Raw genomic sequence first — 24,679 nt, forward strand, 5'->3', positions numbered from 1 at the left:
TCTGGATAGTTAAAATCTCCCATCACTACTATGTCTCCTACTCCTGCTGCTCTTTTAATTTGCTTTAGTAACAATTCCTCATCAGATACGTTAATACCAGGCGGCCTATAGCATACACCCAATACTAACTTTTTTATTCCTTTTTCCCCGCATGCAATTTCTACCCATAATGTCTCGACAGTGTCGACAGTCCCCTCCTGAATATCTTCCCGTATATCAGGTTTTAAAAACGGCTTTACATAAAGACACACCCCTCCACCTTTTTTATTTAGTCTGTCTCTCCTAAACAGTGTATAGCCCTCTAGATTGACTGTCCAATCATGAGATTCGTCCCACCAAGTTTCAGTAATGCCTATAATATCATACTGTTTGCTTGCTGCAAGTATTTCTAGTTCACCCTTTTTACCAGTAATGCTTCTGGCGTTTACATACATACAACTAAGATAAGTATTTTCCCTTGCGTTAGGGACATCTTTCACCTTACGTAGCAATGATGACCTGTAATCGTCATTGGTTAGTGCTTTGGTAAAATCTCTTTTAGTACCCTTGTTAGTAACCTTACCGCCTGCTCTTACCCTCCCCCCAACTTCTCCCCCATTTCGTTTACTACCGCCATCCCCACTATTCTCACTGCATGACCCGTAGTTTCTAGCTAAACCCTCCCCCCAGGCTCCTAGTTTAAAATCTCCTCCAACCTTCTAACCATCCTTCCCTCCAGCACCGCTGCCTCCTCCTCAGTCAGGTGCAATCCATCACAACAAAAGAGATGGCGCCTGACTGAGAAGTCCGCCCAGTGTTCAAGGAACACAAATCTCTCTTTCCTGCACCAATTCCTAAACCACACATTTACCTCCCTAATCTCCCTCTGACTCCCTGGACTAGCACGTGGCACGGATAATATTTCGGAGAATATTACCTTAGATGTCCTTGCCTTAAGTTTCTTTCCTAAGTCCCTATAGTCTTTCTCAAGGACATCCCACCTTCCGCTAACTTTGTCATTGGTGTCAAAGTGCACCAAGACCGCCGGGTCTTTCCCAGCCCCTCCCAACAATCTATCTACCCGGTCCGCGATGTGCCATACCCGAGCACCCGGGAGACAACAGACTGTACACCGATCACGGTCCCGGTAGCAGATTGCCCTATCTGCCTTCCTGATGATAGAGTCCCCTACCACCACCATCGGACTAGGTACCTCACTATCTTTTATCCCAACCGCGCCAGAGGGACCGCTCCTCTGGATGCTAGAGGGAGCAGTCTCCTCCGGCACCGTCATTTCTTCACTATCATCCTCCGATTTCTCGTCCAGTTGGGCAAATTTGTTCGGGTTTGATAGTTCGGAGATGTCGAGCCTCCCCCTCTTTTTCTTCCTTCTATCCTTCTAACTGTGACCCAGCTGGCTAACTGATCATCATCAGGTGCAGTGAATTACACAGTATGGGATATGAGGTTATCAGCAGTGGATTACACAGTATGGGATATGGGATGAGGTGCAGTGGATTAACTGTATGGTATATGAGATGAGGTACAGTGGATTACACAGTATGGTATATGAGGAGATGGGCAGTGGATTGCACAGTATGGGGTATGGGGAGATGGGTAGTAGATTACACAGTCTGGGATATGGGATGAGGTGCAGTGAATTACACAGTATGGGGTATGATATGATAAGCAGTGGATTACACAGTATGGGGTATGAGTTGATGAGCAGTGGATTACACAGTATGGGGTATGAGTTGATGAGCAGTGGATTACACAGTATGGGGTATGATATGATAAGCAGTGGATTACACAGTATGGAATATGGGGAGATGGGTAGTAGATTACACAGTCTGGGATATGGGATGAGGTGCAGTGAATTACACAGTATGGGGTATGATATGATAAGCAGTGGATTACACAGTATGGGATATGAGGAGATGGGTAGTAGATTACACAGTCTGGGATATGGGATGAGGTGCAGTGAATTACACAGTATGGGGTATGATATGATAAGCAGTGGATTACACAGTATGGGATATGGGGAGATGGGTAGTAGATTACACAGTCTGGGATATGGGATGAGGTGCAGTGGATTACACAGTATGGGGTATGATATGATAAGCAGTGGATTACACAGTATGGGGTATGAGTTGATGAGCAGTGGATTACACAGTATGGGGTATGATATGATAAGCAGTGGATTACACAGTATGGGGTATGATATGATAAGCAGTGAATTACACAGTATGGGGTATGATATGATAAGCAGTGGATTACACAGTATGGGGTATGATATGATAAGCAGTGAATTACACAGTATGGGGTATGATATGATAAGCAGTGGATTACACAGTATGGGGTATGAGTTGATGAGCAGTGGACTACACAGTATGGGATATGAGGTTATCAGCAGTGGATTACACAGTATGAGATGAGTTGCAGTGGATTGCACAGTATTGGATATAATATGAGGGGCCCAGTATCTTTCGGGGTCCCAGACACAGGTCATATGGTCTTCCAAGTTCCCAGATTTGCCTGCTTAGCAATTGGGTGTGATCTGTTGCTAGGCCTAATTTTGATGACATTCCATTTTCAGTGAATGATGTGTGTAGTGGATATTATAATGGTAAAGGGGGCTGTGGCATAATCTAATTTGGGATATGTAATGTGGTATAGTATGAACTGGAGGGACCTGTGATGTTACATAATATGAACTAGGACATTTTAATGTGACACAGTATGCAATGAAGGCACTATAGTGTGGCATAATATGAACGGGGGGCACTATGATGTGGCATAATCTAAATTGGAGGCACTGAAATGGTGCACTGTATGGATTGTGGGCACTACAGTGTGGCACAATACGAAATGCAGGCACTACATTGTTTCATAAAATTATCTGGGGCCAGTACAATGTGGCATAATATGAATTGGAGGCATTACAGTGTGGCATTATATGAACGGGGGGCACTATGATGTGGCATAATCTAAATTGGAGGCACTGAAATGGTGCACTGTATGGATTGTGGGCACTACAGTGTGGCACAATACGAAATGCAGGCACTACATTGTTTCATAAAATTATCTGGGGCCAGTACAATGTGGCATAATATGAATTGGAGGCATTACAGTGTGGCATTATGAACTGGGAGCCCTGTAATGTGGCATAATACAGTATGTACTGGGGATAATGTATGCGATAATGTGAATTAGGGCACTGTGTGTCATAATGTGTACTGTCAGCAATACAATGTGGCATATTGTGAACTAGGCAGTACCATTGGGCATACTATGAACTAGAGCACTACTATGGGGCATAACATTAACTAGTGCATTTCTATAGGACATAAAATGAACTACTGCTGAGAATGGTGTCTCACTACAAGCAATAGGGTCATAAAGTTTTGTCTACGCCCTTGGATATGATACTTGTGCAGTGGATTATTCCCTATGGGACATGAGTCATGTGCACTGGATTTTATAGAAGAGAACACTACTCACCACTATGACCCGACTGAATGGGTTGAGTATAATGGGGCAATACACCTTCTTCATGAATGAGACCAACAGTCCCTTAGATCTCTTCTTGGGTTTTTCACTCTTAGTCTTGACACAACAGCAGATGTCAAACCGGGAGTCCTGGTGGTGGAGCACAGAGGACATAATGATCAGACAGTAAGTAGAACTGTATTAAACACAGAATGTAGGATGAACACGACACATTCCCACATGAAGTTCCCCCATATCTACAGAACCCCTGTTTTACCTCTTGTCGCTTGGTATCCAGTGATACAAGAGCCACAAACATGGAAATCTGGAGTATAAAATCAAACAGGATAGCAAGGGCCGCATTCAGGGCAAAGGTACGAACCGCGGGCATCTGTGTGAGGGCACCTGGGGCCAAGATTATAAAGAAACATCATTTATTATTAACACTTCTTTATGTAATGAACATAAATTGTGCAACGCTTTACAGAGACTGTTTAGTCGGGTTGGGGCTGAAATGCTGGCGTTCGGGATGCCGGTGGTCAGAATACCAACCGCGGCATCCTGATGGTTAGAATCCCAACAGGGGTTAGGTAAGTATACTAACCCCCCCCCCCCCCCCCTTAACCCTCCATTCCCACGGCTTAAACCCTCCACTCCACGCAGCCTAACCATATCCCTCCCCGGTGGAACCTAAACATAACCCCCCCTTCTTGCAGCCTAAACCTAACCCCCCCCCCCCACAGACATACACACAGCCTAACCCTAACCCTCCCCATGGGTGCCTAAACCTAACCCCGCCTCCACGCAGCCTAAACCTAACTCCCTTTCCCACAGGCTAACCCTAACCCTCCCCCCAGCCAAAACCTAGCCCTTCTCTCTCTGCGCGGGTTACCTCTCCGGCAGCCTGTCAGTCACTCATTTGGGATCCCAGCTGTCAGGATACCTGTGCCAGAATTGCGATCTAATTTGGGATGCTGATGTCGGCATTCCGAGCAGTGTCCGAATCCAATTTACAAATAAACATAAGTCTCGGGCCTAGTGGAGCTTACACTCTACATGGGACGTAGTTATGTGACCGGTGGTCAGGAGACCGCTGGTCACAATACCTCCCCCTACATCCCGCCCTCTTAAAATCCCAACAGTCGGCTTGCCGACTAGCAGGGACTATTCCCACTCTGGGTGTCCACGACACCCATAGAGCGAGAGTAGAACGCAGCCCTCCACCGAGCCCGCAAGGGGCTGTTGCGCTCACCCCCTTCCCCCTCCGGCCATCACGATGCTGGGATCCCAGCGTCGGTATGGTGACTGGCGGTCTCCTCCTGACCGCTGGTCACGAATACCCTTCCCTCTACATCCCTCACTTAATATGGACACACCTACTTAGTACGATTCAATTTTTGTAATTTATATTTTTTCCAAAAGCCAATTAACTTACCTGTATGTTTTTTGGCTTTGCGTGTTAATAAAAAATAATATTATATGAAAGACTAATATATAGTTATAAATTGCACTATTTGACAATCTGTAGATGACTTTCACTTGTGTCTGATAGTTACTGCTTACACCCGGGTACCCCTCTGGCAGCCCATTTGTGCTATTTGTGCCCTGACCTATGCTAAACAGTTCATTTGTAATGAATACAATTGCTATTGCTATTTAATGTTTAGGTATTGCTATATACCAAAGCAATAAATGTGCTATAAACAAGATAAAAAAATAATACAAGAATAAATTGTACTTATATATTTCTCACATATTACAATTTATGAAAACCGTAAACTGACAAAACTAAAAGCAAAGTTTGTATATGATTCCTTTTACAGACATAAAGAGAAATCCTCCAGATTGTCCAGAGTGTGGATGAATGGTAATCCTGGACACTAATGGGTAAATTTACTAAAATGGGAGTTCTATTTAAGATGAGATGTTGCCCATAGCAACCAATCAGATTCTACTTTTCATTTATCTAGCACCTTCTAGAAGATAATACCTGGATTCTGATTGGTTGCTATGGGTAACATGACATCCCATCCTAAATAGAACTCCCATCTTAGTAAATTTACCAAAACATGTCCAGGAAACTGTGTGCGGCCAGCAGTGATTGTCCAGCTCAGGCTCCCCCTCTTCTTCTGCCAGGCCAATCCTGAGAAAGCGAGTCACTCTCTCAGCGCGGCTGACAGCGCCCCAACCTCCAGCCAAGCCGAGCAGCTGTGGTGAGTGACCTGACCAGGCAGGCTCACTGTGATCGCGGATGGGACAGTGTGGAGGGGAACCTGGAGAGACACTGACAGCAGTGGGAGACTAATAGTCACTAGATAGAGTAGGAGACTGCTTCTATAAGTGGATGATTGAGTTTATTAGATCACATCACATTAGATTAGATCAGTACACATAAGGCAGGGGCGGTTTAAGGGGGTCATTCCGACCCGATCGCTCGCTGCAGTTTGTCGCAGCGTAGCGATCGGGTCGGAACTGCGCATGCGCCGGTGCCGCAGTGCGCCGGCACATGGCAGCTTTCGTTACCTAGCGATCGCATCTGAGACAGAGGCGGTCGCTAGGCGGGAGGGGGTTGAACAGTGGCGTTAAGCCGCCGTTTTGGGGGAGCGGTCCGGCCAATGCAGGCGTGGCCGGACCGTTGGGGGGGGCGGGCCTCGTCGGCTGCGTGACGTGTCACGCAGCCGCTGTGGCCAGCGGGAGCGACAAGCAACTCCCGGCCAGCCGCAGGAGTAGCGCTGGCCGGGAGTTACTCCTCAAATACAAAGCTAAATTTAGCACAGCTATGATCAACTCGGAATGACCCCCTAAGAGAGTAGGGGACTTGTGTGTAGCCTCTCCCCTCCTCTCTGGGCCCGTCCTCTTTGTGGTGCCGTAGACTCTGTTAATGTCTCCAGAAACACGGCGCCTGCCGTGTTCCCAGAGACTAATCTCTAGTGCGCATGTTTAGGTCTCTGAAAACATGGTGCCTGACATGTTACGGAGACAAATCTGTATTGAGCATGCGCGATTCGCCAGGAAAATGGCGAGTGATTTCAGCAGTGCCGATGCGGGACTCCAGAGAGGTAATTAATTAAATGTGGGTGCAGTGTGTGCAGTGTGGGCCCCACTAGACCCATTATAGAAATGCCTATGACATACTGTAAAGGCTGGTGCACCGATATATCCCCAACCACATAATGAGTGTTTCCCCTATGCACATGAATGAAGGCTTGCTTACAGCTATGGAATACTTGTATGGACACAGGGAAAATTGAGCCTGAGTGTGTGTAGAGGCACATTTACTTATAGTACATAAAGAATGTGTGTATGTGCATGTTTTTTGCCTGACACTCAGGTGTGAACACTAGGGAATAGGGATACCACCCATCCAGGATTCCTCTTGACAGTCCGTAAATCAGCAGTACTGTCCAGAGTCCAGACTCTGACAACTCCCGGATGGGTGGTTTCCAGAACTCCCACAGCAGACAATGCTGGAATAGCATATATGGCCGGCAGGTGACACACTGACAGTAACATCATGGTCGGCCCTCTGTGCTGATCTAGTCCTTGTCTCCTCCTGCGTGCATGATGTCGTGCTGTGTCGCTGAAGTGCAGAGGACTCGGAGCTGGGCAGGGGAACCATAGAGAGAAGCAGCTAAAAGACATCCTAGGTAAGTGTGGAGCAGTGGTGCAAGCAGAAATATTTTCTTAGTGGTACTGAGTGCCGAAAAATGGGCGTGGTCATGTGTTGTGAGGGGGTGTGACCACACACTGAAGGTGGGAGTGGCTACATGACACTAACGGCGTGGCCACACGACAGCCCCTTTTTGGGGGGGAATCTGTAGGCAAGGCTAAAAATATATAGTAATGCCTCCAGTATAAAAGAAATATATAGTGATACCTCCAATATAATAGAAATATATAGTAATGCCCCCAATTTATTAACAATATATAGTAATGCCTCCATTATAACAGGAAAATACAGCCACTGTCGCACTCCCAGTAACCCAGACAAAGTGAGAGCCGTCATGCTGCCAAGCACCATGGTCTTGTTGCTTTGTGGCACATTATAATTGTGGTAATGGCAAAGTGTGTGGCAGGTGGTACTGCGTACCCGCTGCCAAATTCTTACGGGTAATCCGTACCCGAGCGTACCCGCATACTTGCACCGCTGGTGTGGAGTGAAGTTTCATGAATATATTACCTAGGAAAAAGCAAAGGGACTCCGAGAGGCTGCACAGTAACATGCTGGGGGCCACATTGCCAAGAACCCTGCCGATCTGCTCCTCTCTTCGCTCACCCTCCTTCCGCTCATCTCTCTGAAAAATACAAAATAAAGTGAAAATATGCATTATAATTTATATCTGTAACGATACAAGGCGGCATGCAGAAATAGCAGGGGGACTGTTATATGCACATGCTCAGCTCAGGAGAAATATCGTTTGATAAGTCTGTCCCCCTACAAAATCCACATACAACAATGACTGCCATGTCCATGTCTAGATGTAGCAGTCAAGTCTGGGATTCCAGAGGAATCACATTACCTGTAGTTCCAGCATAAAGATAAAGATGTTGTCGGCTCCCACAGCCAGAACCAAGAAAGGCACGACCTCCACAATGATGAGAGAGGATGGCACACCAATATAAGAGTAGAAGCCCATGGATGAGAACACAGCCCCTAGGACCACCAGTATTCCCCCAAGGCCAAGGGTCACTTTTGAGTCCACCTGAGCAGAAGTATGACACATTAGAATATTAGGGTTACACATTCATGCTATGGAAGGTTTATGTAGAGAGGAATAATTGTTTTGCTTGATATTCAGAAAGAGGAAACTGAAGCTGTTACAACGGGTGTGGTTGTCAACTGACTTTCGAACTTGAGGTTTTGTTGTCATATGGGTCTTTGTTGTTGTTTATTGCACATCATGTAGGAATAGGCAGAAAGCACATAGTGGTGGCCTTCTGCCCATCTGAGAATGTTGGTTGTCAACGGTGGCGCCAGTGCACTGATTGCAAGAAGGAAAGCGGGTGACTCTCTCCTTCCAGTAATCAGTTGCCTGTGATGGGAGTGTTGAGGATGGAGAAGAAGCCGGCTACGGTCCAGAAGGCATGGTGAGACCTCAGTTCTACCAACCCAACCTGATGCCACCTGACATAATCCTTGCTTTCACCTCTTCCCAAGCAAGGAATGGGCATGACCTACAAGCATACCCAGCTCCATCTTCATCATAGACTGGTGTTCCACCTAGGGTGTAAGCTACATGCATATAATTAGTAGAGATGAGCGCCTGAAATTTTTCGGGTTTTGTGTTTTGGTTTTGGGTTCGGTTCCGCGGCCGTGTTTTGGGTTCGAACGCGTTTTGGCAAAACCTCACCGAATTTTTTTTGTCGGATTCGGGTGTGTTTTGGATTCGGGTGTTTTTTTCAAAAAACACTAAAAAACAGCTTAAATCATAGAATTTGGGGGTCATTTTGATCCCAAAGTATTATTAACCTCAAAAACCATAATTTACACTCATTTTCAGTCTATTCTGAATACCTCACACCTCACAATATTATTTTTAGTCCTAAAATTTGCACCGAGGTCGCTGTGTGAGTAAGATAAGCGACCCTAGTGGCCGACACAAACACCGGGCCCATCTAGGAGTGGCACTGCAGTGTCACGCAGGATGTCCCTTCCAAAAAACCCTCCCCAAACAGCACATGACGCAAAGAAAAAAAGAGGCGCAATGAGGTAGCTGTGTGAGTAAGATTAGCGACCCTAGTGGCCGACACAAACACCGGGCCCATCTAGGAGTGGCACTGCAGTGTCACGCAGGATGTCCCTTCCAAAAAACCCTCCCCAAACAGCACATGACGCAAAGAAAAAAAGAGGCGCAATGAGGTAGCTGTGTGAGTAAGATTAGCGACCCTAGTGGCCGACACAAACACCGGGCCCATCTAGGAGTGGCACTGCAGTGTCACGCAGGATGTCCCTTCCAAAAAACCCTCCCCAAACAGCACATGACGCAAAGAAAAAAAGAGGCGCAATGAGGTAGCTGTGTGAGTAAGATTAGCGACCCTAGTGGCCGACACAAACACCGGGCCCATCTAGGAGTGGCACTGCAGTGTCACGCAGGATGTCCCTTCCAAAAAACCCTCCCCAAACAGCACATGACGCAAAGAAAAAAAGAGGCGCAATGAGGTAGCTGACTGTGTGAGTAAGATTAGCGACCCTAGTGGCCGACACAAACACCGGGCCCATCTAGGAGTGGCAGTGCAGTGTCACGCAGGATGTCCCTTCCAAAAAAACCTCCCCAATCAGCACATGATGCAAAGAAAAAGAAAAGAAAAAAGAGGTGCAAGATGGAATTGTCCTTGGGCCCTCCCACCCACCCTTATGTTGTATAAACAAAACAGGACATGCACACTTTAACCAACCCATCATTTCAGTGACAGGGTCTGCCACACGACTGTGACTGATATGACGGGTTGGTTTGGACCCCCCCCAAAAAAGAAGCAATTAATCTCTCCTTGCACAAACTGGCTCTACAGAGGCAAGATGTCCACCTCATCTTCACCCTCCGATATATCACCGTGTACATCCCCCTCCTCACAGATTATCAATTCGTCCCCACTGGAATCCACCATCTCAGCTCCCTGTGTACTTTGTGGAGGCAATTGCTGCTGGTCAATGTCTCCGCGGAGGAATTGATTATAATTCATTTTAATGAACATCATCTTCTCCACATTTTCTGGATGTAACCTCGTACGCCGATTGCTGACAAGGTGAGCGGCGGCACTAAACACTCTTTCGGAGTACACACTTGTGGGAGGGCAACTTAGGTAGAATAAAGCCAGTTTGTGCAAGGGCCTCCAAATTGCCTCTTTTTCCTGCCAGTATAAGTACGGACTGTGTGACGTGCCTACTTGGATGCGGTCACTCATATAATCCTCCACCATTCTATCAATGTTGAGAGAATCATATGCAGTGACAGTAGACGACATGTCCGTAATCGTTGTCAGGTCCTTCAGTCCGGACCAGATGTCAGCATCAGCAGTCGCTCCAGACTGCCCTGCATCACCGCCATCGGGTGGGCTCGGAATTCTGAGCCTTTTCCTCGCACCCCCAGTTGCGGGAGAATGTGAAGGAGGAGATGTTGACAGGTCGCGTTCCGCTTGACTTGACAATTTTGTCACCAGCAGGTCTTTCAACCCCAGCAGACCTGTGTCTGCCGGAAAGAGAGATCCAAGGTAGGCTTTAAATCTAGGATCGAGCACGGTGGCCAAAATGTAGTGCTCTGATTTCAACAGATTGACCACCCGTGAATCCTTGTTAAGCGAATTAAGGGCTGCATCCACAAGTCCCACATGCCTAGCGGAATCGCTCCCTTTTAGCTCCTTCTTCAATGCCTCCAGCTTCTTCTGCAAAAGCCTGATGAGGGGGATGACCTGACTCAGGCTGGCAGTGTCTGAACTGACTTCACGTGTGGCAAGTTCAAAGGGCATCAGAACCTTGCACAACGTTGAAATCATTCTCCACTGCGCCTGAGACAGGTGCATTCCACCTACTATATCGTGCTCAATTGTATAGGCTTGAATGGCCTTTTGCTGCTCCTCCAACCTCTGAAGCATATAGAGGGTTGAATTCCACCTCGTTACCACTTCTTGCTTCAGATGATGGCAGGGCAGGTTCAGTAGTTTTTGGTGGTGCTCCAGTCTTCTGTACGTGGTGCCTGTACGCCGAAAGTGTCCCGCAATTCTTCTGGCCACCGACAGCATCTCTTGCACGCCCCTGTCGTTTTTTAAAAAATTCTGCACCACCAAATTCAAGGTATGTGCAAAACATGGGACGTGCTGGAATTTGCCCATATTTAATGCACACACAATATTGCTGGCGTTGTCCGATGCCACAAATCCACAGGAGAGTCCAATTGGGGTAAGCCATTCCGCGATGATCTTCCTCAGTTGCCGTAAGAGGTTTTCAGCTGTGTACGTATTCTGGAAACCGGTGATACAAAGCGTAGCCTGCCTAGGAAAGAGTTGGCGTTTGCGAGATGCTGCTACTGGTGCCGCCGCTGCTGTTCTTGCGGCGGGAGTCCATACATCTACCCAGTGGGCTGTCACAGTCATATAGTCCTGACCCTGCCCTGCTCCACTTGTCCACATGTCCGTGGTTAAGTGGACATTGGGTACAACTGCATTTTTTAGGACACTGGTGAGTCTTTTTCTGACGTCCGTGTACATTCTCGGTATCGCCTGCCTAGAGAAGTGGAACCTAGATGGTATTTGGTAACGGGGGCACACTGCCTCAATAAATTGTCTAGTTCCCTGTGAACTAACGGCGGATACCGGACGCACGTCTAACACCAACATAGTTGTCAAGGCCTCAGTTATCCGCTTTGCAGTAGGATGACTGCTGTGATATTTCATCTTCCTCGCAAAGGACTGTTGAACAGTCAATTGCTTACTGGAAGTAGTACAAGTGGGCTTACGACTTCCCCTCTGGGATGACCATCGACTCCCAGCGGCAACAACAGCAGCGCCAGCAGCAGTAGGCGTTACACGCAAGGATGCATCGGAGGAATCCCAGGCAGGAGAGGACTCGTCAGAATTGCCAGTGACATGGCCTGCAGGACTATTGGCATTCCTGGGGAAGGAGGAAATTGACACTGAGGGAGTTGGTGGGGTGGTTTGCGTGAGCTTGGTTACAAGAGGAAGGTATTTACTGGTCAGTGGACTGCTTCCGCTGTCACCCAAAGTTTTTGAACTTGTCACTGACTTATTATGAATGCGCTGCAGGTGACGTATAAGGGAGGATGTTCCGAGGTGGTTAACGTCCTTACCCCTACTTATTACAGCTTGACAAAGGGAACACACGGCTTGACACCTGTTGTCCGCATTTCTGGTGAAATACCTCCACACCTAAGAGCTGATTTTTTTGGTATTTTCACCTGGCATGTCAACGGCCATATTCCTCCCACGGACAACAGGTGTCTCCCCGGGTGCCTGACTTAAACAAACCACCTCACCATCAGAATCCTCCTGGTCAATTTCCTCCCCAGCGCCAGCAACACCCATATCCTCCTCATCCTGGTGTACTTCAACACTGACATCTTCAATCTGACTATCAGGAACTGGACTGCGGGTGCTCCTTCCAGCACTTGCAGGGGGCGTGCAAATGGTGGAAGGCGCATGCTCTTCACGTCCAGTGTTGGGAAGGTCAGGCATCGCAACCGACACAATTGGACTCTCCTTGTGGATTTGGGATTTCGAAGAATGCACAGTTCTTTGCTGTGCTGCTTTTGCCAGCTTGAGTCTTTTCATTTTTCTAGCGAGAGGCTGAGTGCTTCCATCCTCATGTGAAGCTGAACCACTAGCCATGAACATAGGCCAGGGCCTCAGCCGTTCCTTGCCACTCCGTGTGGTAAATGGCATATTGGCAAGTTTACGCTTCTCCTCCGACAATTTTATTTTAGGTTTTGGAGTCCTTTTTTTACTGATATTTGGTGTTTTGGATTTGACATGCTCTGTACTATGACATTGGGCATCGGCCTTGGCAGACGACGTTGCTGGCATTTCATCGTCTCGGCCATGACTAGTGGCAGCAGCTTCAGCACGAGGTGGAAGTGGATCTTGATCTTTCCCTAATTTTGGAACCTCAACATTTTTGTTCTCCATATTTTAATAGGCACAACTAAAAGGCACCTCAGGTAAACAATGGAGATGGATGGATTGGATACTAGTATACAATTATGGACGGGCTGCCGAGTGCCGACACAGAGGTAGCCACAGCCGTGAACTACCGCACTGTACTGTGTCTGCTGCTAATATATAGACTGGTTGATAAAGAGATAGTATACTCGTAACTAGTATGTATGTATAAAGAAAGGAAAAAACCCCACGGTTAGGTGGTATATACAATTATGGACGGGCTGCCGAGTGCCGACACAGAGGTAGCCACAGCCGTGAACTACCGCACTGTACTGTGTCTGCTGCTAATATAGACTGGTTGATAAAGAGATAGTATACTCGTAACTAGTATGTATGTATAAAGAAAGAAAAAAAAACCACGGTTAGGTGGTATATACAATTATGGACGGGCTGCCGAGTGCCGACACAGAGGTAGCCACAGCCGTGAACTACCGCACTGTACTGTGTCTGCTGCTAATATAGACTGGTTGATAAAGAGATAGTATACTCGTAACTAGTATGTATGTATAAAGAAAGAAAAAAAAACCACGGTTAGGTGGTATATACAATTATGGACGGGCTGCCGAGTGCCGACACAGAGGTAGCCACAGCCGTGAACTACCGCACTGTACTGTGTCTGCTGCTAATATATAGACTGGTTGATAAAGAGATAGTATACTCGTAACTAGTATGTATGTATAAAGAAAGAAAAAAAAACCACGGTTAGGTGGTATATACAATTATGGACGGGCTGCCGAGTGCCGACACAGAGGTAGCCACAGCCGTGAACTACCGCACTGTACTGTGTCTGCTGCTAATATAGACTGGTTGATAAAGAGATAGTATACTCGTAACTAGTATGTATGTATAAAGAAAGAAAAAAAAACCACGGTTAGGTGGTATATACAATTATGGACGGGCTGCCGAGTGCCGACACAGAGGTAGCCACAGCCGTGAACTACCGCACTGTACTGTGTCTGCTGCTAATATAGACTGGTTGATAAAGAGATAGTATACTCGTAACTAGTATGTCTGTATAAAGAAAGAAAAAAAAACCACGGTTAGGTGGTATATACAATTATGGACGGGCTGCCGAGTGCCGACACAGAGGTAGCCACAGCCGTGAACTACCGCACTGTACTGTGTCTGCTGCTAATATATAGACTGGTTGATAAAGAGATAGTATACTCGTAACTAGTATGTATGTATAAAGAAAGAAAAAAAAACCACGGTTAGGTGGTATATACAATTATGGACGGGCTGCCGAGTGCCGACACAGAGGTAGCCACAGCCGTGAACTACCGCACTGTACTGTGTCTGCTGCTAATATAGACTGGTTGATAAAGAGATAGTATACTCGTAACTAGTATGTATGTATAAAGAAAGAAAAAAAAACCACGGTTAGGTGGTATATACAATTATGGACGGGCTGCCGAGTGCCGACACAGAGGTAGCCACAGCCGTGAACTACCGCACTGTACTGTGTCTGCTGCTAATATATAGACTGGTTGATAAAGAGATAGTATACTCGTAACTAGTATGTATGTATAAAGAAAGAAAAAAAAACCACGGTTAGGTGGTATATACAATTATGGACGGGCTGCCGAGTGCCGACACAGAGGTAGCCACAGCCGTGAACTACCGCACTGTACTGTGTCTGCTGCTAATATAGACTGGTTGATAAAGAGATAGTATACTACTAATATTATATATACTGGTGGTCAGGTCACTGGTCACTAGTCACACTGGCAGTGGCACTCCTGCAGCAAAAGTGTGCACTGTTTAATTTTAATATAATATTATGTACTCCTGGCTCCTGCTATAACCTATAACTGGCACTGCAGTAGTGCTCCCCAGTCTCCCCCACAATTATAAGCTGTGTGAGCTGAGCAGTCAGACAGATATATAATATATATAGATGATGCAGCACACTGGCCTGAGCCTGAGCAGTGCACACAGATATGGTATGTGACTGACTGAGTCACTGTGTGTATCGCTTTTTTCAGGCAGAGAACGGATATATTAAATAAACTGCACTGTGTGTCTGGTGGTCACTCACTATATAATATATTATGTACTCCTGGCTCCTGCTATAACCTATAACTGGCACTGCAGTAGTGCTCCCCAGTCTCCCCCACAATTATAAGCTGTGTGAGCTGAGCAGTCAGACAGATATATATAATATTATATATAGATAATAGATGATGCAGCACACTGGCCTGAGCCTGAGCAGTGCACACAGATATGGTATGTGACTGAGTCACTGTGTGCTGTGTATCGCTTTTTTCAGGCAGAGAACGGATTATAAATAAAACTGGTGGTCACTATCAGCAAAACTCTGCACTGTACTGAGTACTCCTAATGCTCCCCAAAATTAGTAAATCAAGTGTCTCTCTAATCTATTCTAAACGGAGAGGACGCCAGCCACGTCCTCTCCCTATCAATCTCAATGCACGTGTGAAAATGGCGGCGACGCGCGGCTCCTTATATAGAATCCGAGTCTCGCGATAGAATCCGAGCCTCGCGAGAATCCGACAGCGTCATGATGACGTTCGGGCGCGCTCGGGTTAACCGAGCAAGGCGGGAAGATCCGAGTCGCTCGGACCCGTGAAAAAAAACATGAAGTTCTGGCGGGTTCGGATTCAGAGAAACCGAACCCGCTCATCTCTAATAATTAGTACTCAGCGGGGAAGATGTGTCAAGCATAGGAGAGAGATAAAGTGGACTAGCTGCCCAAAGTAGTCAATCACTTCTGTAATTTTGCAGACTGTTTTAGATATTTGACAGCTAGTAGCTGATATGTGGCTTTGGGCAACCTCTTCACTTTATCTTTCTTGATACATCTGCCACATAATCTTATACTTATCCACAATTTACCTAGGTCCTCTCATGAGTTTGTAACATATCTAAACAGTGATGCAGACCATTTAACAACAACTTCAAAAAAATTAAAATGAACAAATATTAGTCCCAAGACAGGACACTGCTGTACATGGCTACTACCAGTAGTCCTGTGGTTAGCTAAATTGGCAACACTCACCAGCACCCTCCGGCAGCTGCTGTATTCCCCCAGGGCCAGTGCTATATACAGGAAGATCACCACGTAACTGATGGCAAAGATGGGAATGTCTTCGGTGGTGGTTCGACTGATCTCATCCTCCAAAGATCGCTGTTGAAAAGCCACACTTAGAAACCAGAGTATAGTCGAAAGAGGAACAGCATGATTTTAACAGGGGATGGTAGGTAGAGGTAAACTTTAACAAAAAGAAAAAGTAAAACAGGGACGGACAACCCAGAAAGGAAAAAAAAAAAAAAAAAGAGAAAGCAAAGCTGAAGAGAGACAGGATGCGAACAGGGCATAATAACCCAAACAGGGACTAGGGGGAGATGTATCAAAACTTGGAGAGATACAGTGTAGAGAGATAAAGTACCAAGCAATCAGGTCCTGTCGTTTTCAAAGCCTATATATAATCATTTTTGAAGCCTAGAAAATGGCAGCTAGAAGCTGATTGGCTGGTACTTTATCTTCCCTTAATCTCTCTCTAGCAGGTAAATGTATTATAGCAGCGTGCATCATCCCGCTATAACACTTCCTGCTTTGCCTCATTACCAAGGCGAAGCGGGAAAGGACATCGGCAAGATGTATTAACATCTTGTCTGCCGAAGTGGGGGAGCGAAAGTTTCCCCCTTCCGGCGATGTCCCCCTGAGCTCACAGATGTGTCTCCTTCCTGACTGGCTCTCTTTGCGCATGTGCGGGATCTCACTACTCAAGCGAGTATCGCCCGTTCATACACTTACCCCTAAGCTTTGATACATCTCGGCATATGTAGGAAAAAAAAGGCAAGGCACCTCGATAGAAAACAGCAAAAAATAAATAAATATATATATATATATATATACTTCACACACATATATATATGTGCGTGTGTTTCCGAATAGACAGCACTCCCAGTAAGTATAACACAAATGGTGCCTTCCGTTAGGGTCCTGTGCAGGGAACTCCAACAATAGCATACATACGGCGGCACTCCAATAAATCACGCTCACACCGGCAAGTGCTTCAACGTTTCGAGGGTTTATTCCCTCGTTATCCTGATGACGAGGGAATAAACCCTCAAAAACGTTGAAGCACTTGCCGGTGTGAGCGTGATTTATTGGAGTGCCGCCGTATGTATGCTATATATATATATATATATATATATATATATATATATATATCTTACTTACCTCTGCCATATATGCGATGCTAAGGTTACTCTTCGGGTTTTCTCGATGCTCTTTTATGATATCAAGGAATTTTTGTTCCCATAGCAATGCATAGTCAAACCGGGAGTCAGAACGGGCAAAATTGTTCAGAGAAAAGGTCACAATCAGGGCTTCTGATTCAGAGTAACTTTTGTCTGTGGAGATATAGAAAGTGGATGGAGGTATGTTGTCAGCGCAGCAGAAGGGAGGCGCCATGTATGCTGTCGGTCTTTATATAATTTCAGCTGACATTTATTTTTTGTATGATTGCACAGGGGTATAATGCTACCTAACAGGCCTATGTGGAGCAACATTTTTCTGCTAGTTATTCAAAAGAACATAATATACAGCACACCAGAAAGCTTTGCTTATGTACTGCACACATGACTGGCAGCTGAGAAATACAGATGCATACTTGCCTACTTTTGAAAACTAGTTTCAGGGAGCTTATAGTTGGTACCAGAATGCACTGTGTGAAGTGTGGCGTGCCACTGAGGGATCTGTCATGCTGCACATATGAGAGTATTGTTAAATAGTTGTTGTGATATATTTCTGGATAACATTAGCAGCAATATATTTTTGGAAATTTTGCAATTATTGGTACTACATTGCTGCCTGCAAAACTGGATTTCTTGTCTGCAACTATTCATTATGATATTTATTTTCTTCTCACTCCTCACAATATGCATGATGAAGGTGATGCCTATGCAATAAATTCAAAATTGCAATTTGACCTTATGTGAATTCTTATTTAATGATGTTGGGGGAGAGTGTGTGTGTGTGTGTGTGTGTGTGTGTGTGTGTGTGTGTGTGTGAGTGTGTGTGTGTGTGTGTGTGGGGGGGGGGGGGGGTAGAAGAGCTCACAAGGATTTGCTGAGAGTCAAAAGTAGAGGCTGATGAGTCTGGACAGAAGTCATACTAGTGACTACACAAATCACTGTCCTTGCCCAGAAACTCCTTGGTGGTCTCCTGGCTGCAGTAAAGAATCCACAGAATTGGGAGATTTGATTTATAATGCAGAGCAGTGGGAAATAAGAGCTTCAAACAGGACTCTCCCGCAGAATCGGGATGGTGGGGAACTATGGGGAACAATGGGGCTGATTCAGAGATGGATGCAGATCGCTGCATACGCAGTCAGATCTGCGCCCATCTCCTCACATGGTGGGGCCACCCAGCACAGGACAAAGCCTCCCAGCATGTGTGACAGGACGCCTCTTGATGCGTCTGCAATGTAATGTGGCCATTTTCTTAATCGGAGTGGCTGCAGGTGACATCACGCAGCCGTCCCGAAAACTCTCCCAGTCTGCCCCCTTCTGCCCGCCACCCCTCCCCCATTGCCACTTCACTGCCCTGCGAACCCCCGCCGCTGTCAATCATCTTGTTGCCACATCCTTCCTGGAAGAGAGCAGCTCTGTGTCATATACTGTATGAACAAAAATATACTACACTACTGGATTATATGAATATATGGCTACAAATCCCCAAAGGAACCTAATTCTTAGAAGGCCCATGTTTTTTTCCAGCAATAAGGATGACTTTGCATTACTGCTGAAATAAATCATATTCCTTGTCAACACAATTTACAAATAAATGTCCCTTGGTCCAGAAGGGTAATGGGACATGCATAAGACGGCTAGCCAACCCTTACAATACATTTTAAATCTAGATAAACATACAAAAAATGCTTTATTCACGGAATAATCCTGAGTAAGCGATAATATAGTAGGTATTGGGACAGATCACTAAATGCTGTCCTCTCTTAATATGGGCCTAATTCAGACCTGATCGTACCTCTGTGAATTTGCAGAGGTTTGCAATCGGATAGTTGCCGCCCAGACAGAGTGAAATTCCGCCCCATGCTAGTCTGCATACGCCCTGCAAAAAGCTTTGCAAATGCTGGTCAGCTGCAAATCCGTTCGCAACTCACTCACCGTCAAATGTTTTTGTCTGTGCAGTCTGTGCGTAGCCCAGAACGTACTCCTACAGTGCGATAGAAACAGGCTGATCGGGCCAGAGCTGACATTGGGAGTCATTCCGAGTTGATCGCTCGCTAGCTATTTTTTGCAGCGCTGCGAAACAGATAGTTGGCGCCTATAGGGGAGTGTATGTTTGCTTTGCAAGTGTGCGAATGCCTGTGCAGCCGAGCGGTACAAAAATGTTTTGTGCAGTTTCTGAGTTGCTCAGAACTTACTCAGCCGCTGCGATCACTTCAGCCTGTCTGGGCCCAGAATTGACGTCAGACACACGCCCTGCAAACGCTTGGACACGCCTGCGTTTTTCCAAACACTCCCAGAAAATGGTCAGTTGACACCCACAAACGCCCTTTTCCTGTCAATCTCCTTGTGATCGGCAGTGCGAATGGATTCTTCGTTAAATCTATCGCTCAGCAACAATCATCTTTGTACCCATACGACGCGCCTGTGCATTGCGGTGGATACGCATGCGCAGTACTGACCTGATCGCAGCGCAGCAAAAAATCCTGCGATCAGGTCAGAATGACCCCCATTATACATCCTCCCTACAAACGCTTGGGAACGCCTGTGTTTTTCCTGACACTCCCAGAAAACTGCCAGTTACCACCCGCAAACATCCACTTCCTGTCAATCAACCTGCGTTCGCCTACTGATCAAAAAAGACACTGATTTATTTAGCAGTTTGGCCTCGCGCGTGTGCATTACGATCCGTATGCATGCGCAGTCGTTCGATAATCGTCCGCCTTGCGAATTCGCACAAAAGCGATCAGGTCTGAATTACCCCCATAGCTCCTTCACTGATGTGTGTGTGTATATAGGATAGAAGAGAGTATTATAATACATTAGTATGGAATGACAGGCATTTCTTACCTTTATACCCTCCCACAGCAAGGAAGGGGAAGACCGGGGCACCATAATCCGCCATGCAGCTCAGTTCCAAGTCTGTGATGTCCTTAAATGACAGTGGGGTGCTGCAAAATATTATTCACTGAGATTAGTGGCTGAATTAGACTGGGAGTTGTGCAATGATTTAAAACTCTGATGTCAGCAAAAATGTCACTATTCATGGATCTGCGAGGAAAGGGCGGGGCTAAAATTATGCAATTTTGCATAACTAATCCCTGCCCCCTCCATATGGAGCCATAATTCCATGTATTATTTCCCCATCCTGCCTCCTGCACTAGGAAGTGGGTGGGATGCCAGAGATCCAGCCATTCTTCCGGGGGTTTGTGGGACTACCTGAAAAATTGGAAGTCTCCACGTAACTTGTGGGAGAGAAAGTAAGTGTGGCGGTAGCTCACATTTAGCACCTACTGCACATATACTCTTTGCGACTATTGCAAGCAAAGTTTTATAATTTGTGTCTATATTTGTTTGCAGTACCTATTCTAATAACTAAACCAATAAAATATAACCCTGAAGTCAGGGCCGGATTAACAATGGGGCGGATGGAGCTGCAGCTCCAGGCCCCCCATTGAAAAAAGGCCCACAGGCTTCCCTGCAAAGCAGCCAGTGTTTACAGGAAAGAAACACTGTCTGCATTGCTTTGTCCCCACAGTGGCCTGCACCCACCTTTAAACTGGATTGCTGCCGCGATCGGAGCATAGCTCCGATCAGGCAGCGTTTGGTAACAGCACCCAGCACAGCCTGTACAACTGATGCTGCAGCCCGTGCTGTTTCTCCGTTCTCACAGTGGCTGGGTTTAGGGCTATGCAGCACTTCCTCCTCGTACTGCAAGCCCCGCCCACTTCATGACATCGTGGAAGGGGTGGGGCCAGCACTGCTGCAGTCTTGTTGTCACATGCAATACCGAGGCAGGAAAGAAGTAGCAAGGGAGGGAGAATAAAGAAGGAATGTAGGTAAGACATGAGTACAGGTAAAGAAGAGTAATGGACAGACAGACAGTAAAGTAAGTGATTAAGGTATGTTAGAAAAGTAAGTAAATAAAGATAAATACTCTATGTAAGAGATTAGAAAGGAAGGCAAGCATGTGATGTGAGAGATTCAGTAATCACAAAACATGCACTACAGGCATTTTGTGACCCTGTTTTTAAAACTGTGCAGGTGCTGCAGGATATGCTGTGCAGTCAGTAACATTTCTCTGTGTCTGTCACCGCTAGCAGAGATCTCATCCAATCGGCGCCTGAGACCTACAGCCTCCCCTCTCTGCTCACCATCGCACACTGCGCCGCTTTACAATTTATATCAAGTGTTACTATGTGCACGTTCGGGAGAGCTTGTCAGTGTGACCCGGGCTGCGGTGTCAGCAGAGCTGTGCTGGTGCTGACAAGGTGCGTGAAGCTGAGCCGGCAGATCACGGTGCTCGGCAGTGCTTTCTGCGTGGCGATCTTCTTCCTCTACCTAATGCTGGACTGGGCCATTTAGGCTATGGGAGGGGAGGGGAGGTTAGGCTGCAGGGAAAGAGGTTAGGGACAAGCACTTGGGGAGGTTACAGTTAGGCTGCAGGGAGGGGACGTTAGGGTTAGGTTGCGATGAGGGGAGGTTAGGGTTAGGCTGCGGTGAGGGGAGGTTAGGGTTAGGCTGCAGGGAGGGAAGGTTAGGGTTAGGCTGCAGGGAGGGGATGTTAGGGTTAGGTTGTGGGGAGGGGAGGTTAGGGTTTAGGCTGCGGGGAGGGGAGGTTAGGTTTAGGCTGTGGGGTGGGAAGGGTTAGGAATAGGCTGCGGGAGGGGAGGTTAGGGTTAGGCTGCAGGGAGGGGAGGTTAGGGTTAGGCTGCGGGGAGGGAAGGGTTAGGGTTAGGCTGCGGGGAGGGGAGGTTGGGGTTAGGCTGCGGGGAGGGAAGGGTTAGGTATAGGATGCGGGAGGGGAGGTTAGGGTAGGCAATGGGGGGAGGTTGGAGAAAGGCTGTAGAAGTGGAGGAGAGGGTTAGGCTGGCGGTACCTATAATTATGGGACACACAGTGACTTGGGACGTCGATGGACACCTTGCACAGGGCAGCACAAAGTCACTGGGTGCAATCCGCACTCCACAGTTTTAACGCACAGGGTTAGGAGCCAGTGTCAGGCGTATCAGCGGTGATAGCAAACGGGATCTCTAAAACGTGGGCCTCTGTCAGGACAGAGAGAGGTAGGAGCCGGACACAGGGGAAGCCTCCTAGTGAAACAGCCTGCCTCCTCCTCTCTCCCCTTCTGCTCTCCCGTCTCCCGCTCACTCACCTTGGTCTGTTTCCTGGTGCCGGCGTCAGGGCTCGGTAGAGCAGGTAGAGGTGCTCTTGTTCGGGCAACATGTCCGCAGTGCCTCTACTACAAGCACCGTGCAGGGAGACAGCAGCGTGCAGATCCACAGGATAATCAGCCCACATCGCCGCCGCCAGTCAGGACATGCTGGGGATGGGTCGCCAGTGTTGGGGGAAGCCCCTTCTGCCCTGAGTGAAGGTGCCACCCCTGTTCATGGGGAAGGGGGGCGAGCGACGCAGCAGGGGGAGAAGGGAACAGCTCCTGCAAGTGACTAGAGAGCGAGTGCCTCACTACTTTTTATTTTTATTTTGGTGCACGCAGAGCCGTCCTTCATGTGCTGACGCCAATAGGCAGCTGCCTAATGGAAGCGCCGGCTCTGCTTACTGCAATGTATCCGACCCGCTCTTTAACCTGCACTGCATCCGTCCTGCACTGTACCTGACTCACACTGTGTGACCCACACTGTAACTGACTCAATATTTAACTGTGTGTCCCAATATATGCCGCACTGTACCCAACACAGTATCCAGCAGGTACAGAGCACTGTTTTTATTGTTGGGGAAATTTTGGGAGCTGCTCAACAAAAAGGCTGATTGATCAGTCACTTTGCATGGGCACAGAGTGACAGTCATCAGTGGCCCTGGGCCCCCAGGAGGCTGGCATAGATTGGGAATTGAGAATAGGCATGTGCACATGCCTAAAGGCCCATACACACTAGAAGATATTGTGAACTATATCAGTCCTTGTGAGCTTTATGAGCGATATTGTTCACAATATAGTCCAGTGTGTATCCAATGACCGATGCGCGCCCCCGCCCTTCATCAGCTAGGGTTTCAGTCTTCTGAACTTGCAGCTCAATTTTGCCTATATCTTGCACGTAAAAGTGTATATCGTTCAGTGTGTACGCGGTGAACGATGAGCGATGGACAATATGAACGATATTCATCATAATAGCCACTCTGTAATGCCAGCCCATTATTTAAATTAGCCACCATTAGTGTCCCAGACGATGCTAGCAATATCGTTCAACGTTCATATCGTTTGAAAAATCATTCAGTGTGTATGCTCAATGTCTTTTATCAAGTATGCCTGGAAGCTGAAGGGAAATCATTCACCAATATCGTTCATTGGTCATATTGTTTAGTGTGTATGGGGCTTAAAAGTCAGCCACCCATGGGCTGATGCACTGTAGTGAGTAAGCAGACACCCAAAGTAGTCCCTCCCATCCCCATCCTCAGGGGCCCACCCCTTCTTACCCCTTATGCTACCTGGACTGCGTCACTGTAATGCTGCATTCAGACTGCAAATGCTGGATCCTACCCGGTAAGACAAACGTGTACTTACCTGGTGGGATCCGGCATTTGCGCTCCGTTGCAGGCTTTCCGACCCGGCAATATACCGGGTCGGTTGCCATAACAACGTAGCGCGCAGCAGGGGCGGAGGTGGAGGCGGCGCCGGGAGATGAGCTCATCTCCTGCGCCGCCTCTCCCTATCTTGTGAATGGGAGCCGTGTCGCATCGACACGGCTCCCATTCACACCGCACCTGACCCGGTAATCAACCCGGGTAAAACCCTTCTTTTTTACCGGGTTGAATTACCGGGTCAGGCGACCCGCTAATTCAGCCAGTGTGCTTTCACATCGCACACTGACCCGGGTCGACACGGCAATATGCCGTGTCGATACCGGGTTATTTGTGCGATGTGAAAGGGGTTTAAACTTCTCCTCCAGAGCTGCTCTGCACGCAAAGACCAGAGCAAAGATAAAAATAAAAATTTTGTGGGGAGGCAGTAGAGTGTTGTGTATAGTGATGTATTGTGGTGAAGTAGTGCAATTATGCAGTGTGAGGGAGAGAGTGTAGTGATGCAGTGTGGAGAGTTAGTGCTGAGATATAGGGGTCTATTTACTAAGCCTTGGATGGAGATAAAGTACCAGCCAATTAGCTACTAACTGTAATTTTTCAAACCCAGCCTGTGAAATGACAGTTAGGAGCCGATTAGCTGAGACGTTATCTCCGTCGACTTTATCTCCATCCCAGGCTTAGTAAATAGACCCCATAGTGCTGAGATGTAGTGTGGGAAGGTAGCATAGTGATGTAGTGCGGGGAGGTAGTGTAGTATAGTGTTGAGGTGTAGTGTGGGGTGGTAAGT

The 24,679-nt window shown here is 47.1% G+C and overlaps 1 protein-coding gene across 1 annotated transcript in view; it reads right to left on the bottom strand.

Moving 5' to 3' along the window:
- The window catches only part of NPC1L1 (NPC1 like intracellular cholesterol transporter 1), a 91,495-nt gene that overhangs the window by 41,615 nt on the left and 25,201 nt on the right, over positions 1–24,679 (bottom strand). The window contains exons 4-10 of the mRNA XM_063931910.1: positions 20,206–20,306; positions 17,345–17,517; positions 16,157–16,285; positions 7,989–8,171; positions 7,649–7,763; positions 3,746–3,873; positions 3,481–3,618 (exon numbers count right to left, since the gene is read on the bottom strand). Of these exons, the coding sequence (XP_063787980.1) occupies positions 3,481–3,618; positions 3,746–3,873; positions 7,649–7,763; positions 7,989–8,171; positions 16,157–16,285; positions 17,345–17,517; positions 20,206–20,306 (967 nt within the window). The remainder of the gene's footprint in view (positions 1–3,480; positions 3,619–3,745; positions 3,874–7,648; positions 7,764–7,988; positions 8,172–16,156; positions 16,286–17,344; positions 17,518–20,205; positions 20,307–24,679) is intronic.

This window comes from Pseudophryne corroboree, chromosome 6 (genome assembly GCF_028390025.1).
Source record: "Pseudophryne corroboree isolate aPseCor3 chromosome 6, aPseCor3.hap2, whole genome shotgun sequence".
In the NCBI taxonomy this organism is placed as follows: Eukaryota; Metazoa; Chordata; class Amphibia; order Anura; family Myobatrachidae; genus Pseudophryne; species Pseudophryne corroboree.